Source organism: Larimichthys crocea, chromosome V, assembly GCF_000972845.2.
Source record: "Larimichthys crocea isolate SSNF chromosome V, L_crocea_2.0, whole genome shotgun sequence".
NCBI classification, from domain to species: domain Eukaryota; kingdom Metazoa; phylum Chordata; class Actinopteri; family Sciaenidae; genus Larimichthys; species Larimichthys crocea.
The window spans coordinates 5,205,311-5,224,163 of NC_040015.1; the positions used below are offsets into that span (position 1 = coordinate 5,205,311).

Genomic DNA, 18,853 nt, shown 5'->3' on the forward strand with positions numbered 1-18,853 from the left:
TAACAAAGACACCCCAAACAATGTCAAGTTGACAGTAAAAGATGACATAAGAAACCGCATGACACTTAATGACAGCAGTCATTGACATTCATTAATGTTCAAAATGTCAAGTTGTCATAACAAAGACACCCCAAACAATGTCAAGTTGACAGTAAAAGATGACATAAGAAACCGCATGACACTTAATGACAGCAGTCATTGACATTCATTAATGTTCATGACAAGTGTCATGTCATAGTTATGACAATGTCATGTCAGTCTTATGAACACCCCTTCAAATAAAGTGTTACCCCTATAGTTAGGGCTTGCTCAGGTCATCCCTTAGTTATGCTGCCATAGGATTAGCCCCCCCCCCCCCTTCTCTCTCAGGGTTATGCCTAGTCAGGCACAGTATTGGTTGAAGATGGAGTCATATCTCCCTGAAAACTCTCTCTCTCTCTCTCATACATGTCTCGTTAACGCATGTTACTAAATAAACTTCTTCCCCAGAGTTTCTGTGCTCTGTTGTCTCGTGCAGCAGGTTCTCGTGGATCGTGGCTGCTGCTGTGATCCTGCACGACGTCCTCTACATATATTATTACTGTCATTATTGTTACCAAATCTCCTTTACAGTTTATAGTTAGTTGATGATTTGCTGCTGCTGTGCATCTGTGTCTCTCTAGCTCTATCACAGGTTCCACTGCTACTGTAATTATTTTATCATTCATTGTATTCATCCTCTGTGGCTCTTCCTGAGGTTTCTTCCACATTTTTTCCCTGTTAAAGGTTTTTTGTGGGCAAGTTTTTCCTCACTCGAACCGAGGGTCTAAGGACAGAGGGTGTCACTCCCTGTACAGATTGTAAAGCCCTCAGAGGCAAATGTACTTGGTGACTTTAGGCTATACAAATAAAATTGATTTGATTTGATTTGATTTGATTTGATTTGATTTGATTTGATTTGATGTACAATAAGAATAAGTGGTAGTAAACAGATTGCCTCTCTTGGTTTACCATGTCATATGATTGGTCACACCTGGTTTATTGCTCTGAAGTAGTTCTGTGCCTTGAAAAGCTGTGGGTTCCCCATCACTGTCTCTGAAGTGCTCTTCTTACTAACCAGCTAAAGTGTTTTCAAGTAAAATACCTGAGCTGTCGGAGGGATAAGAGGACAGGGAATACCTGCAAAGAGACATGAGGGACTCCACTTTCTGACGGTTTTAATTCGCTTTATCAGACATCAAAGATATTTCAAGGAAAGCGAGCGCACTCAACAAAGTGTCCCCACACATTTCAAATTACACATAAACCCTGTGACTGTGAACTGTGTGCAGCTCCAAAACATCAGCAGCCAGCTGTGAAGACCTTTGGGCCTTGCAGGTTGCTATAAGGCACTATTCAAAAATGACGGAGCAAAGATAAAAGCCTCTCCCAGCTCCTAAACTGCTCAGCAGGGGCTGACTTTTGGAAAGCAAGTGCAACACGTTCATTAGAGTGCTAGTTTGTGTTATTAATCACAGCACAGAGCTCAGTTCATATAATTTCTACTGCATGAGCATGGACTGTGGATACATGGATTTGCTCTGTGTGGTTGGAGCTTAAACATCTGCATCAACAGCTGTCGAATCCTAAAAACAACAACATCGACCTGCCACTGAATCATTCCAAGTCTTTACTCGCTTGTCCGTCTGTTGGATAACAATATCAATTAGACATCCACACAAAACGATGGAGACAAAATTATAAGGTTGTGCTAAATATCTTTGAAACGGTCAGGCTGGTGTTTTTCTACATACCTATTATTGTCAACAAATTCCGCGAAAACACCAAAACCAACTATTTGTTTGTCCGTCTCTTAATACTTTATCTCAGCAACAAGCCTGTTGGTTCTTAATGACTTTTTATCTCAAGCAGAACAGGTCAAAACCTCAACTTCTTTTGCTGTAGCATGTGCTGCATTTTCTTCTCCCGCTCCACGGTGCACATTGTTTACTCGTGCCTCAGGCGGCTGCTTGCTTGTTTTCCATCAAAAGCTGTGTCGACATCGTCAGCATCAACCTATGTTCACACATGAAAAAATAACAACAGTTACGGCTCTGAGCAGGGTGAAATGGAAAAAAAAGAAACAGAAATGTCTGCTTATCATTTTCATGAAAGTTTTAATATCAGTTTTGCCCCAAGGTTAGAGTCTTCACCCAGCATTATTTCTGAAATGTGATGATAATTATTTTATAGATGAGAGATGATGGGAGAGATGATTAGATCTGATTGGACTCTGGGATGTGTTGCAGATGCCTACACAGATGAAGACCTGATGCTGTATTGGAAGAGTGGTGATGAGTCCCTCAGCACTGATGATCGCATCTCCTTATCACAGTTCCTCATCCAGAAGTTCCACACCACATCTCGCTTGGCCTTCTACAGCAGCACGGGTACACACACAGATGCACACCCACACACACAAATGATTACTGCAGTCATGTTTGATGAGATAAGAGCATATAAATAACTCAGTGTTCATCTCAGCAACAAGCTGGACTGCTCAGGCAACACAGAAGGGTCAAAGTCGAGCACACTGAGCTCTTTTGGAGTGTGCAGTGTTAAAACTTTCTATGACTCTGTGGTGATCATCTGCATTATTCTATGCAGTCGTCTGGAACCATAGTTTCAACAGTTTCAACAACAGTTTCTTTTTTACAGTGTAGTGAGAAGGACATTATATAAATTCATTTCCTGGAGGCATAGCCTAACTGTAACCTCTACCTGCCTAACCCTAACCTTAACCACAGATCCAGATATCATATTTTTCTAAACTGGGGACAAGCTGTCTTTAATGAACTGGCCTGTAGTCTGAAATGCGTTCCTGGAGGCAGCCATACACACACACAGGAATAACTAAGGCAACAGCAGCTCAGTTGTGTTTGCTTTAAATCATTTATAAATAAAGCTCGTTAGACATCGTTCTTGTGCACAGCATCATGATATGAATATGAACGATGATTATTTCTGGCCTACAGTTCCTGAACATGAATATAGACTACACGACCTTACCTCGAGCTGCACTTTCAGGACAAACCTTATATTTTTAGCTCTGCTGCCATCAACACAGGAAGGCAGCATTCCATCTTTTAAACTTCAGGGACCTTCTTTTTTTTACCATGGAGTACACACTAACGCTGAATATGTGACATTTTTTTAATCTAGATTTCATACAATATTTAATGCAATGGTACAGCACAGCTGTTGAACTGTGCAGTTTGAACACAATAACTGCAGAGAGTTAAACAAGTGTTGTGGGTGAATTTTTGTGAAACCAGTTTGCACATCGTTTAGTGTTTGTCTGGTGTCTTGCTGTGTTCACAGGCTGGTACAATCGTCTCTACATCAACTTCACATTGCGACGCCACATCTTCTTCTTCCTGCTGCAGACATACTTTCCTGCCACACTCATGGTGATGCTGTCATGGGTATCATTCTGGATCGACCGTCGGGCCGTGCCGGCCAGAGTCTCTCTGGGTAAAAAAAAACAGTGTTCTTTGAAGAGGATGTGCGTGCCTGAGGAAAATCTGTGTGTGTGTGTGAAATGATGAAAGCTGCCTGTGACATGGCTCCACCAATTGGGAACACACACATACACATGTGTGAAGACACAACACACAAAGCACACACTCAGTTTTCTTCTGAATTATTTTTAGTATTGGAGCTGCTGCTGTATGTGTCACACACACAGTTTTCCCCCTCGCTGAGACGCTTTCATGGCTCATCTCGTTGCTCTTATTAAATTCCAGCTGTTAGGAGGGAATGTTTTTACAAGTCCCTTCCATCTTAACCGCAGTTAGTTTTCTCATTCTCTTCTCTGTTGTGCTCTGTTTACAAAATATAATATTCATAACTCTTTTTTTATTAGTGTTATGTCTGAGCTGGTGAGGGGAAAGAAAGTAACATAAACCAGCTGTAAACCAGATCGGCTGCAGCCGTAACAATTAATACACAATAATCATGTTTTTGTTACTTTAGAATGAGACCACAGGTCCTGTTCCACGGTGTGGGCCATGTTAAGCTGCCATGTTTCTACAGTAGCCTAGAACACACCTAAACATGGAGTTTCACCTTTTTAACACGTTCTGAGGTGAGGGGGTCGCAATCCATCCAATCCGTTCTCGTGATGGGTCCAGAAGTTTTGTCTGTTTTATGATTTATGGTTTATAAATGTTTTGTTCAGTCATTAATAAGAACCTTTGCTGTTGCCAGATTGTGAAATATTGCTCTGTCTGGTGTTTATCCTCCTCTAAAAGGACTCTTGCATTTGTATATTTTTAGTACATTCATTCCTCTGTATTATCCCAAGGAACCTCTGACCAAGATTTATTTTATTTTATTGTATTAATATTTTTAAATGCAGATGTGATAAATTGTTAAAACATTTTTCATTAATGTTAAGTCAGACCTGTGAACCTTCTTCAGTGATTAATGAGGGGGTGAAACAACAGAACACAAAGGGATTTTTCACAAGCTTTCTTACAAGTTGTTCTTATTCATTTTAGTTTTTAACTGATGAATAAACATTAGTGGAATGATTCATGAAAGAAATAGTGCAGTTCAAACTCTTTCTGAAGAGTTCTGTCTAGACAGCTTCTGAACATCTCGTGTCCCCGTGGCTGAATTCTGTAAAAAGTGGATGGGATTCTGTAGCCAAGCTGAAGTAGAATGTTTCTGTCGTTGAAGTTCCATCTTCAGAGACAAAGACTGGTGCACACTGACTGATTTGCTGTACTATTTCCTCCTACTTAAGCTGTTTGTTGCATTCAGAGACGCAGCAAGTGTCAACACTTCTCAACTTCTGTGTCTTGCGTGTGTGCTACAGATGAACCTACAATGCTCGGCTGATGTGTGTTTGATGCGTCTCAATATGAATTGCTCTGTTGTTTTGCTGGCGGTGTTTCATATCCTCATGTCACAGCGGTCACTGACATCATACACTCTAACTGACAGATGTGGACAACAGATTAGGATAAAAAGCAAACCAGTGTTGAGAAATCCCTCAGCAGCAGTTGTCTTCTCTAATACATCATTTAATGACCTTGAAAGATGTTTTCTGTATGCTCACTCTGTGTCATCCATGACAGCTCATAGAACACAGGGTACCTCTGACAATAATAATAGTAATAATAACTTTATTTATATAGCACATTTAAAAAATAGTTCTACAAAGTGCTTTACAGAGTACTAGACCCAACAAGAAATACATATATAAAAGGACAATTAATAAACATAGAAAACAAACAGATAAAGATTGAAAATAGAGTGAAGAGATAAAAAAAAAATAGATAAATAAAAATAGATGATGTCACAAAAAGGCAAGTCTGTAAAAATGAGTTTTAAGAAGTGATTTAAAGGAATTTACTGATTCAGTGAGCCTTATGTCCTCGGGCAGGTCGTTCCAGAGTCGAGGGGTTCTGATCGAAAAGGTGCGATCACCTCTAGTTTTTAAGCCTTGACTCTTGAACAACCAGAAGTGACCCGCCCGAAGATCTAAGGCTGCGAGTTGGCTCATAGGGGGTTAATGTCTGCAATATATTTAGGAGCCAGACCCCTGCAGGCTTTAACAGTGATCAATACAATCTTAAAATCAATGCTAAAACGCACAGGAAGCCAGTGGAGTGAAGCTAAAATTGGTGAGATGTGATGTCGTCTGTTAAAACTGGTTAGAAGCCTAGATGAAACAATATAATGCAATCCTAGACATGCACAGCTCAAGGACAGCCTCAAAAGTCTCATTAGAGTTGAATCAACTGCATGGTGTAAGTCAGAGCATTCGTGATTCATGCTGCATTTATGTACTCAGACTACTCTGTCGTAAACAGCAGAAACAACGTGACTGATTTCTACAGGCATAGAGGGAGTCTTTGCTTCTCTAAATACCACAGATTATTTTTATTCAACATGGCAAGACAGCCTTCTAATGACTGAATGTGGACGCAGCTTTGGTTGTCATTGAACATTTGTCTGTCTCAAAAGCTCTGAATAGATCAAATCAAATCAAATCAAATCAATTTTATTTGTATAGCCCAAAGTCACAAAGTACATTTGCCTCTGAGGGCTTTACAATCTGTACAGGGAGTGACACTCTCTGTCCTTAGACCCTCGGTTCGAGTGAGGAAAAACTTGCCCACAAAAACCCTTTTAACAGGGAAAAAATGTGGAAGAAACCTCAGGAAGAGCCACAGAGGAGGGATCCCTCTCCCAGGACGGACAGACGTGCAATGGATGTCACGTGTACAGGACAAATTAACACAAACATATTGTACAATTACAATGACTGACAAAATGACAATGAATTACAATGAATGATAAAAATGATTACAGTAACAGATATGGTAGTAATAATGACAGTAATAATATATGAATAGCCGACTATTGTTATGGAATTTTCTATCCTTTGGTTACACAGAGCCGTGCATGGGCCTTGAGGTCATAGACGGTGGTGGCACTAAGCCAGATCAGAGAAGATGCCCTCTCTTTGGTATGCGAGGCCGCTGTTTGGATTGCTGGAGGAGTGCAGGAGCCAGCCTATCTCAAAGTTGCATGGGTACCAGGGTCAAAGAAACTGAATGTTGGCCTCCCAGACATAATAGATAGCTAACTGTTGATGGCCCATTAGCATGAACAGACAACAGTGTCTCCAGACTAGAATGTGCTGACAGGAACACTTACATAGGTAAATGCTTTCCATCTGACTATTTTTGGGCGTACAGTATTTGTATTGTTATCTGTAGGGTTTAAAGTTTGACCACCAGCATGAGTTTGGCAGAAAAGAGACCGACTCATAGACATACCTGATTGTATGTCAGGTTGTCTCTAATTCTCCTTGATCGAGCTTCAATATATATTACAGTATATGACATCAGAAGCTCCTGAACACTTTCTTCCCTCCTGACCTGGTGCCATTGATTTCAGCAATTTCTCCACAACTATGATGTGTCATGATTACAGCTGCAGACCTGCAGTTGATGCATTGTCACTGCTTTGTCACTGCACTGCTAAAACCACAGATCAATGATGAGTCTGCATTGATACACCGTGTCAACTAGTGCTTTTGATGGTCGACTATTCTGTGAAGCCCTGCTGTCAACATGCTTTTGTTGGTTTCCCTTTGAGAAGACACCAGTTCAATCTTCACAGTAATTTAACAACAGAAATGGTAGCACACTGTCTGCTTAGTAGCCTTATCCAAAGCTTTCATCCCCTACATAACCCCAATATAGAACCTGTGTCCTGGTGTGAGAACAGCTACTTCAACTGAATGACCTGAGAAAGATGAGGCAGGCAGAAGAGATGTTGCTCCAGAAAAACAAGTTTGGAAGGAAAGTTAATTCTTCACTTCGAAGGCTTCACTTGAGCTACTAAGTAGGCATTGGTGGTGAAGTACCTCTTTCAATCATGTTACCTGACATTCCTGTTGGATTTGGATGTGTAGATGGAGTTGCCCAGTTGTCACAGAGTCACAGTTGACCTGAAAGTGTCAAGTGCTGGGAATAATTAGAATGTCAATCTATACAGTTCCATGATATCTGGACAGCTCTGACTGCTGATGAAAGCTGTGATATGGTGGAGAGCTCTAAAAGTGCTACTAAAAGGAAGATGAGATTGTTGCAGTAAATGAGATGCATTTGGTTAAGATAACTAATCAACAGCAGATCAGTTACAACGTGCAGCAGATTTATTATATACTACTACACAAAATATACTCATAAGTATATTTTTATGTATTATGACATATGAAGCTGATCACCAGCTGAGGTTTTTTTGGTACTTCAAGTATATTTTGATGCTATCACTTATTTCTCTGGTTTTAAATGGAGAAGGGGCTGGTGGTGGACGCTTTTATTCAAATAAATAAGTAAAAGCTTCCTGCACTGACACTTCTCACCTTCAAATCTCCAACACCACGCTGCATGGGAGCTTCACAGGGCAGTATTTATTGCAGAACTGTTGGTCCACATTGCATCATATATTTATAAGCGGTCGTGTTATTGCTTCACCCCCTAATCCTTTAGCTTCCTGACCCAGGAAGCCCATTATACTGTGTGTGCACTGTCAAAGTAAAACTCAGATTTGAACACATTTTCAATCTACAGTTGCTGCAGCTGAACTAGAATGCTGTCTTTCTATTGTATCCAGGCATCACCACAGTGCTGACCATGTCCACCATCATCACTGGAGTGAATGCGTCCATGCCTCGGGTCTCCTACATCAAGGCAGTGGACATTTACCTTTGGGTCAGCTTCGTCTTCGTCTTCTTGTCTGTGTTGGAGTACGCTGCTGTCAACTACTTATCCACCGTCCAGGACCGCCGGGAGCGCAAGATGAGAGAGCGAGCACGATCTCAGGTTTGCTGACTCTATGTAATTTAATGTATGAGTATAAGCATGTGTCAGGCTGTCAAAAAAACCAACAGCTGTGAAAAGAGAGAAATAAGGAGTGTGTGTATCCTGCAGTTAACCCAATGGTTTGAGAAAGCTGATAAGTTCAACATGTCATGAAAGATGTTTAACTTTCTGTTTGAAACAGTTAGCATGTTGAACTGGATCGGGTTTGAGAACAAGCTACATATAGTACAACTAAAGCACATCACAACTAGAATCCCTGATTGCGAACAAGCAAAATAATAGAAGCAAAAAAGAAGAGGCTGATACAAACATCAGGACTGCTCATCCGGTATTAAATATGAGCTTGTCACACATAATTGAATGAGCAAACACCAATAAATTGCTGCAGTGATCAGTAGTTTTGCTGTAAACACAATGAGCTACTGCATTCTGTAACACTAAAGATGTGTCAGTGATTAGTTGAATGAACTTTAAATGTCAGGTACATTTAAAGTCAAATGAGCAAATAAATGTAGAGATGTCCTTCCATAATGGTTTTGCTACAATATGCATGGAACCTCACCTGCATGCTGGGAAAATATCTTGTAAGTGTAAAAAAAAAAAAGACTGAATTGTTAAAACTGCAACTCAAACTCAACATATTGAAAAGAGATTGATTGTAGAGGTTGGTCTGAAGTTTGGAGGTGTGATAGTTTATTATGATTTAATGGGCCTAAAAGTCCTGCGGTACAAACAGTAACACTCCCCTGGTGCTCTGAGCTCCACTACAGGCAGAACAGCTAACAAACTGAGCTAACATTAGCTAACAGGAGCTACAGTTGACAGCAGGTTACTTCACTGTCCATCAGCATACAGAATATGCTTATTTTGGGTTCGCAACAGGACTGAAAATAGCAAACCTACTTTGCTTCATTTAAAACACTCTGCTTGATTACTTCACATATAACGTTTGCATGTACTTTACATGATCCGAGGTCTGACACGATCATTGAGTCAGTGTCCGGTGTTGTTTCTGCACTCACTGATCCACGTTTGATGTCAGTGCTTCAGGGAATAAAGCACTGACTCATCACATTTACTGCACACTAAACACACTGAAATGGTTTGTCTGGGTTTATCTATCATTTTTCATTGATCAAATGACTTCAAAAATCTTCATAGGAAGCTATGAATTATTAGTGAGCAGCAAATCTACTGTAACTTTCTATGGAGTATGATTCTGTTTGCATCAGAAAGCCAGGATAAGGTTGAAACATCAGTGTATAAATATACAGTATTTATTATGAACCTACATATAATAAAACTAAAGTGAGAGAATTGCAGCAGTCCAATTTATTAAATATAAAGGTATGGATTATCTTTTCGTCATCTGTGAGAGATGGTTCTTAGCTAGAAAAAGCAAGCCTGGACAGGTTTCTTGATATGTGGTTGGAATGTGAGGTCTGAATCAAATAGTATGTCTAGGTTTCTAGCTGACGTTTTAATGTTAGCATACAACGGACCAAGGCTATCTTCTGTAAGAAAGGAGGGATGTGGCAGGGGGTGAACAGTAAAATGTCAGTTTTGGAGTCATTAAGTTGTAAGAAGTTTTGAGCCACCCAACATGTTATGTTGTTTAGGCAGTCATAGACAGCAGCTGAGCTTCCCAGGTCTCAAAAAGCTTGGAAAACTGGCTCGCAGAGTAAGAGTAAAACAACACAGATATTTAAAACATGATATAAACAAGGGATAAAACTAAACTAAATAAAACTGCTTTGTGGCCTGACAGATATATTTCCTGGTAAGGTCGTCCAGGCTGAGACCGTGATGAAGAACCAGATCAAGGGTGTGCAATGATGGACAGCAAACGTGTATATTAAAATAACCTAAAATAAGGATTTTGTTGTAATTTCCTATAAAACCAGAAATAAACCCTGGCAAGCTCGTGGATAAATACATTATTTGGTCTTGGTGGTCTGTGGATAATTAAAACCAATACAGGGTATTTAGGGTTAATAGTAAAACCAAAATGTTCAAAAGAGGTAAAACTGCTCTGTGGAATGTGAGTGCTCTTTTCCAAAAAAAACTTTTAGAAACTTAGAAATAACACCCTCTCCCCCGCCTGAAAGCCAGGGTTGGTGGAGGAAGGTAAAGTCTGGAGGGGTTGCTTAGATGAGAGGGCTAAAATCACCATGAGAGCTAGAATGCCCCTGTTGCCAGGAACCCCAGCGTAGTCAGCACAACCCCTGGCTCCTCGCCGTGTTGCGTTCTGCGCACAACTCCAGTAACACTGGCCTTGGTAACCGAATTCGGCTTATGAGCCAATTATCATGGTTTGTAAGCAAATCCTTGCGTTCCTTAAATACTCGCTCACGTCGGATTGCACCATTTACAAGGTCCTCTAACAACGCTAACGCTGCCTTTGTTAATATCATTTTCTTAATCACATTGCGCATGCTTTTATATCCACTTATATAATTGCAAACACGTGGGTGTGTTAATTGTTCATAAGTGTGTCTCTGATGTGCACATCACTCTGATGACTACTTGTTTTCACATTATTAACAGTTTCCCAGCGTCACCTCTAAGTGTCGCCAAAGGAACAATAGCTGTAGAAACGTGCGTACGACAGCTATGAAATTGGCGTGGGGCACGCACATTTCTACGATTGTTTCACGTTTGATACATTTGAACGTGAGCGTGGAAAAGGACGTATGCCCTTTTTTTGTGCGTACGCATGCTTTGTACATGAGGCCCCTGGAGACCTGTGCTGGGTTTGGTGTTGCAGGCTTGGACTAGGGTGTCCAGAGTGGTTGGTTTTGGTGTTTTGTTGGGATTTGTTGGCAATAATAAAACAGCATTTTTATCCTTTTAACAAGGTCAAATGTGTCAAACCATTCTAACCGTTCTTTCAGGACTGCAGTCTTCTTTACCGCTCACATTATTTAAGTTCTGGAAAGAACATACTGGATATTCTTCTCTTTCTTACACCAGTGTTAGCTGGTTTACCTGCATTTTCCTGGCATCCATCTCATGGATCTCACAGATTTTAACCATATGCAGCTGTCTAGACAGCCCACATCTCGATTTACACCTTATAAGAGCATTATGCATATACAACCAAATGAATCATTTTAGGCATAAAGTCTATTTTTTCCACTCTGATTGTGTATTGAGGTATGAGCTCTGTGAGACGCCTTCATGCACAGCAGTACAGAGAACTCCAGCTGCTGCTAACCTGCTGCTTTCATGGCTCCACTGCTGCTGTACACAAGCTCGAACAGTCCTTGTGGTGAGGTTATAAACCATAAATCGTCTTATGCATAGTGTTAAACATTTTGTCAAGGACTGGGCAGTAATTCAATCTTTTCATCAGCTTTCAGTAGAACTGTACAGATGTGATCATAGCATGCTTTTTGAAATGTATGTTTTTTTCTAAATAATACATAGCAGTGAAATAGTAAGCATTCATTTGATGATCATTGTATGATTTTGCCTAATCTTCCAGATGTTTATATATCAGCACATCAATATCCCAAAAATTCTGATATTCAGCTAAGCCTCCATTGTTTAGCTCATGCCCTGGCTGCAAGTAGTTCCTCACAGCACTGATTGTTCTGAACTTGGTTCAGACACCACTTTGTAGGACAAAAAAGGTAGCATTGACTGCCAAAGTCAACAATTTACTTAAGGGAATGTGTGACCAAGGCCTAAAATGGATTAAAAAGCCACAGGTGATGATAAAAATAATGAGACATGATCCTTGGGCGAGTTTTATTTAACACTAATTAAAACACAAACCAAACAACCAAGGGAACCAATGTTAAAAAAAGGGAATAAAAAATAAATAATGACTCATTTTAACACTTCAAGCACAGGTTGCCTGATAATCTCCCTAAACTTTGGTGTATTACTTTAGAATTCCAAACATGTCATAATAATGATTAAATTGTATATTTATCTATTCCCTGACAGTCCCTGCCCTGTACCTGCGGAATCTCCCAGACACGTACCATGACCATGTTGGATGGTACCTACAGCGAGGCTGACACCAACAGCCTGGCCGGCTACACAGAGGAGCCCATGGTGCCGGATGAGGAGCAGGAAGAGCTGCACGAAGTTCCAGAGAAACCTGAACACATGGTGGTCCACCTATCAGTGAGCAGCGAGTCCACCACCACCAAGAAGAAGAAGAGCCTGCGTGCCCTCAGTATCATCCAGAACACGCATGCTATTGACAAATACTCCCGGATGATTTTCCCTGGTTCATACATTTTCTTTAACCTTATCTACTGGTCCGTCTATTGCTGAAAGACACTCCAGAGTCAGAGCTGAGGCCAGAGATTAACACACATAGTATGGATGCTGCATCAAAATGGGACACTTCTGGACTGATTCAAAAGGGACTATATGTTTGGTCATAATATACTATTCAGTTTAAGACCATGGAGAGTAACAGCTTGAAAAGATGAGTTGTCTTGAAAAGTTCTGCATAAATTTAACATTGAGACTTTGGGATTGATCAGAGCATTCCTTTTTAGACTTTTTTCTCCTCGCGCAGCAATCTGAATGTTCATTAATGCTAAACTAAAGGAAAGATTCATTTGAATGGTGTTTTGAAACTACTGATGTGAATTCTCTGTCTTTTTCAGCCTCATCAACTGTCAACTCATGTCGAAAAGCTCTTTGTCCTCATTACTACTGTTCTTGAGATGAACATCAGTTTGATGGGAGCACTGATGGATGGGGATAAGGCTTGCTTTGTTTGTGTTCATACTGCGAGCTATCAGTTGACGGGGCTATGTATTTAAATTCATTTGTAATGATTATCAAGCTGAAAATCACCATGATTATACATTTTTAGGGCCCATTATCTATTAGTCATGACTCATTGACAGTGTTTATGACTTCATATGTCAAGATAACACATGTTGACCATATTTTTAAGCCAATCATCTCAAATATCATTCATAATAAATATATTAGAACTGGTCAAGAATCAACAAAACTAAGAGCCATGTTAACAACTCCGTAAGGTTGTATCTAGTGGTACTTTGAGCTTGATGCTAACATGCTCATGTTAACATGCTTACTGTATGATGTTTATGATGTTCATGGTTAGCATGCAATCATTTCCTAGTACAGCAGAGAGTGATCATGGCACTCAGTTACAACTCGTGATTACAATTCATTCTGTGGAGAACATGAATGTCTGTACCAAAGTTCACGACAATCCATCCAAAAGTTGTGGAGACATTTCACCCTACTGAGACATTTCTCTTAACCAAAAATGTCAGCCTGCTGGTGGTACTAGATGAAAAGCTAGAGGAACAGCAAAGTTATCATGGCTTATCCTCTGGAAACCTTGAATGTCTGTACCAAATGTCACAGTAATTCCCCAGCTGTCAAGACATTTCATTCAAAACCAAAAGTGTCAATTTCATAGTGGTGCTAGCGGCAGATTAAGCTGATCACTAAAGACAGTAGGATTCATCCTCTGGGGAAAACATGTCAATTCATCCAATATTTGCTACTATATGTCAAAGTACCTATCCCTCAACCCCACTGCTAGCATGGTTAAAAGGTGTTTTCTAGTGATGACATTAATGTATCTTTATCTGAGGATAACAGACTTCGGTACTTCATGGTCTGTCACAGTGGATTTCATCACTCAGTATTTTCCTTCAGCTTTGACATATTAGTCAGGTTTCCATCCAAATGTGGCACTAATTTTAACAATCGGCAAAATAAAATGCAAATCATTGCATATTTCCACTGCTTGACACTACTGTGAAAATCAGAAAGTGGGTGCATCAAACCATGTGGAAAAAATGATGGAAATATGACATTCCATACATGTATTATTTTAGGGGAAGGTTATAGTCGTCATCACTCCACATCTGGAGTGTGATCTGATGTTTGGTCTGCTGCTATATTTCATCTCTTCAGTGGAGCCACAGGCTTCATGTGTCGTGAGTTACTCATTGTTTCCGTTCCAATTTCTTTTTACTGACACAACTTTTTCACCTCAACCAAAAAACTTTTTGGAAATATTTGGACTTTGTTGTTGTTTTGTTTTGGGGTTTTTGTTGTTGTTGTTGTTGTTTTGCACATTTTCAGCATTTCCACTCAGGTTTTCATGCTCAAATTGAAAATAATCAGGATGGATTTAAACTATGTAATATAAAATAATTTATTTATTGGTGAAATAATCAAGTTGTGAGAATAGTGAAAATGGTTTGATGTCTTAAGATAATGACATCTTAGGATAACTACCTTGAGCACCAAGACACCACTTGATCTCTTGAGGGAATTTGTTAATCAAAGAATGTTCTTCAGATAAAATATTAACAGTCAAGGCCATTTTGACTTCTGTAGTACTGAACATGCAAAACATTTCTTTTTCACTGATTTGGTAACGGTTTTGCTATTGTCCCGTGTTAAGACTGCAATGACTTTCTGAGAAACTGGCCAGACTAATTACCTTAGCATATGACGGAGATATGTGAGTGCGGTCAAACTCGAATGATAATATCTAAAAAGGTGTGTTGGTTGTTAGATTATTTTCTCCAATGGTCAGTGTAGTCATTTATTCTTAGCAAAGAAAATTAACAGAAGCAAGCATGATAAAAAATACTTCACAACTTACCAGCAACCCACTGATGAATGCAGCCATTCATTCAATATGACTTCAGAGGGGTTGATTTTTCTTGTCTTTGAAATAAAAGTTTGGTGTAAATTCCGGACACTAGAATCACTTTCTTGTTCATGTTGCACTTACCAGGCAGAGCAAGGAATTTCCTGGAGTTTCTTTAGAAATCAACATGCCTGTTGATATGTTCATTGCACTTCTCATCGTGTACATACAAAACATGCTTGAAGTTGCTGTTTGTATTATTTTTTGATCATACATAGTTAAGCTTATGTGCACAAATCTTCACTTAAAAAGGTCCAGTGTGCGAGATTCAGCTTTTAGCTGTGTTGTTGTTAACCCCCTCATCTCAACCTCTAGCCAGTGTAGGGAGGATAAACTACAGTGGCTGTGAAAAGTGAAAAACATGAAAGGCCATAGCAGTGTTTTGTTTGTCCATTCTGGGATACTGTGGAAAGATGCCGGTTTAACATGTCATGGAAGTGGACCCATGGCATCTGTACATTAAAAAGATCAATTCTAAGGTAACAATGACAAAACAGTTATTATTGTCAGGTAATTATAAACTAATGAAAACATGCTGAAATATATTTAATATTATATTCCATATCTGGCATATTCTGAATCTGACACACTGGACTTTTAACTTTAAGAGCCACTTCTAAAGCTCTCCAAAGCTTCTGACTGTATTCTGGTAATTGATCTAAGCTTTCGTTGTAATTAATTCTTTGGAGTAATTTAATCTTATAAAAAGGCAAACAGTGACTGAAACAATGTGAAGTCTTGTGTTTGCGTATGACTAAGTCTGTTATTTTAAGTGAATCTAAGGAGGTGGTAACAACACTGCTGTTATTCTTGTTTTGTGTATTCATACTGGTGTACGTATAAAAAAAAAAACATACACTACTCACAAAAAGTTTGTGATATTTGACTTTTGGGTGAAATTTATGAAAAAGGTAAAAAGTTCATGCTAGAGTGATATTATATTATGCATTTAAATGGTGATTTCTTCATCTCAAACATTTTATTGAAACAAAAGCTAACAACAGTGCTGTGTATACCACAACAACAAATTTTAATGTCTCAGTAACTTGTCTTGTGACCTTGACCATCGATTACAGCTCGACTAGACGTCTTATGCTGTTCACAAGTGAGCTTATTCCAACCTGCTGACTCCAACATGACTCTGACACTCAGCGCTCAGTGGTAACTTCCCTCTGAGTACTTCCTGTTTGAAGCCTTGCACTGACCAGGTACTGTTGATGGATTGTTAGGTGTCGTCTTGGTGTCATGATGTCAAAATGTGAACAGCATGATGAAGAGGACTGTTTAAATACAAACTGTCACTGAAGTAGAACATTTAGTGGAACATTCATGGATCACACACTTGATTTTCAATCACCTTGTTAGAGAACAGCATGTTCTGCAATAAGTACTGAAACACTGAACAAATCAAATCAATTTTATTTGTATAGCCCAAAGTCACAAAGTACATTTGCCTCTGAAGGCTTTACAATCTGTACAGGGAGTGACACCCTCTGTCCTTAGACCCTCGGAACAGTTGGACGTGTGCATTCAGACATTTAGAGAAGGTCAAATGAAGTTCGCCTGTAAAAGTCAGAGTGCATTTTAGGTGCACTCAATTTCATCTGAAAGCTGAATATCCCAGACTTTTTGTGAGTAGTGTATAACATAACATAAATCAATTCAATTTAGTTCAGTTCAATTCAATTCAATTCATATAGCGTCAAATCATAACATATGTAGTGGACGTCATGCAGGACCACAGCAGCAGCCATGATCCACGAGAACCTGCTGGACGACAGAGCACATAAGGAAGAAGGAAGAAGTTTATTTAGTAACATGCATTAATGAGACATGTATGTCCACAGATGGTAAGAGGGAGAGAGAGGGAGAGATATCAGTAAAGGGAGATGTGACTGCATCTTCAACCAAACGTGCCTGACTAGAGGAGGAGGGGGGGGGGGACTATAGGATCTACTTTTGGAAACTATAGGAACCACAAGGAACCCAGCATCCTGAGAGTGCAGTGTTCTAGAGGGGTAGTAAGGTACTATGAGCTCTTTTAGATATGATGGTGCCTGACCATGAAGAGCTTTGTAAGTAAGGAAAATAATTTTAAATTCTATTCTAGATTTAATAGGTAGCCAATGCAAGGAAGCCAAAATGGGAGAGATGTGATCTCTGATCTTGGTTCCTGTCAGAACACGTGCAGCAGCATTCTGAATTAACTGCAAAGTCCTAAGAGACTTATTAGAGCAGCCTGATAACAAAGAGTTACAATAGTCCAGCCTAGAAGTAACAAATGCGTGGACTAGTTTTTCTGCATCCGCCTGAGACAAGATGCGTCTGATTTTAGCAATGTTACGTAAGTGGAAGAATGCAGTCCTCGAAATTTGTTTTATGTGGACGTTAAAGAACAAATCCTGATCAAAAACAACTCCAAGATTCTTTACAGTGGAGCTGGAGGCCAGGGTGATCCCATCTAAAGTAACTAAGTCTCTAGAAAGAGAGTTTCTGAGGTGTCCTTAAGGCATGTTTGAAGTTTGATTGGTTTCATCAGGCTTGAAAATGGGACATTATGCAAAAATCAATTCTACACCAATATGTTTGAATTCAGGGTGCGTACCAACCTCCCCAGTGTTAAAAGCAACAACCGCATGCAGCTGCTGCAGGCACACCCCTAGTTGCGGCTTGTCTCTGGGCAGGCGAATCAGATTCAGCTCCCTTTTGTACGTACATAATTTTTCATTAACATAATCCAAACCCACTTCCTGATCTCTACAGCAGAGGCCAACACCCAGTCTCCACCCGCTACGCCCTACAGGTGATGAAAACACAAAGCTCTGGTGAAGTTCCATCGGTTTCTGCTTCACAGAGAATAAAGACTGGCCGTGTGGTGAGGCTCAGACCTAGGCATGCTCATTACTCTGTTGTTGGCTGCAGTGACCGGCACAAGTCTTTATATTGGCCCCAGCCAATTCGGAGTTTCCCCATTCATCCCTATGTGAAATCTTTCTTCTTACAAAAGTAATAGCACGGGGTTCGGGATGAAAACGCACGTTTTGATATATAATTTGTTGGGGTCCTCTCACCACTGGGCAGGGCGGAAGATGAATAATAATGCCAAGAAACACGCAGAAGAACAGTAGTTGCCTCGTGTCGTACGCACTCGGCACTAATACAGTAATATAATAAGATGATGATTTTACATCTGATGTCAGTCTGAATCTATATATTGTGTCCACTTTGTGTAAACTGTAAGTTGTAAAAAGGCAGAGTAACACTTCACTTCTCTAACATTCCACAAACTGTCAAGACAAGAAAGCCTCTGTGTTCAGATTTATTATTCAGAAAATGCTTCAGGTAATCGATTCATCTGCATCGTATTTTCACCTTCATCCCATTTTTCATTCAGGTGGCACAGTGTGTGGAATGCCAGGCCAGTGGAACTGTGATAAAAGGAGGAGAGAACATATACACCAATCATTGTAAAATACCACTATTATTTTCCAAATTCAACTTGTGCCTGTATGTTTGTTTTTTTCATTTTGGCTCTGTGCCCCTTTCTGTGTTTGCCCCCCTTGTTTCCCTCTCTGTCTTATTTCTTTGCCCCATCAGATTATCCTCATCTGTTATCTGGTTTAGCTTTCTATAAAAGTATTTTTGCTACACCTGCCTTGTGATGTAATATTTGACAGTGAAAATCACAACATATCTCTTATTGCATTCTTTCTTGCTCTTTTGTGTAGACAGTAGTACAGTAAAAAAACTATTTGTCTTTCAGGTAACACATCCTTTTGAGCTGGTTGGCATGGATCTGGTTGAGAAGCTG

The 18,853-nt window shown here is 39.8% G+C and overlaps 1 protein-coding gene across 1 annotated transcript in view; it reads left to right on the plus strand.

Moving 5' to 3' along the window:
* The window catches only part of gabrr2a (gamma-aminobutyric acid type A receptor subunit rho2a), a 50,460-nt gene extending 35,497 nt beyond the window's left edge, over positions 1-14,963 (plus strand). Inside the window, exons 6-9 of the mRNA XM_010745725.3 lie at positions 2,268-2,408; positions 3,340-3,492; positions 8,158-8,366; positions 12,321-14,963. Coding sequence (XP_010744027.2) covers positions 2,268-2,408; positions 3,340-3,492; positions 8,158-8,366; positions 12,321-12,656 — 839 coding nt within the window. The 3' untranslated portion in view covers positions 12,657-14,963. The remainder of the gene's footprint in view (positions 1-2,267; positions 2,409-3,339; positions 3,493-8,157; positions 8,367-12,320) is intronic.
* The last annotated feature ends 3,890 nt before the right edge of the window (positions 14,964-18,853 follow it).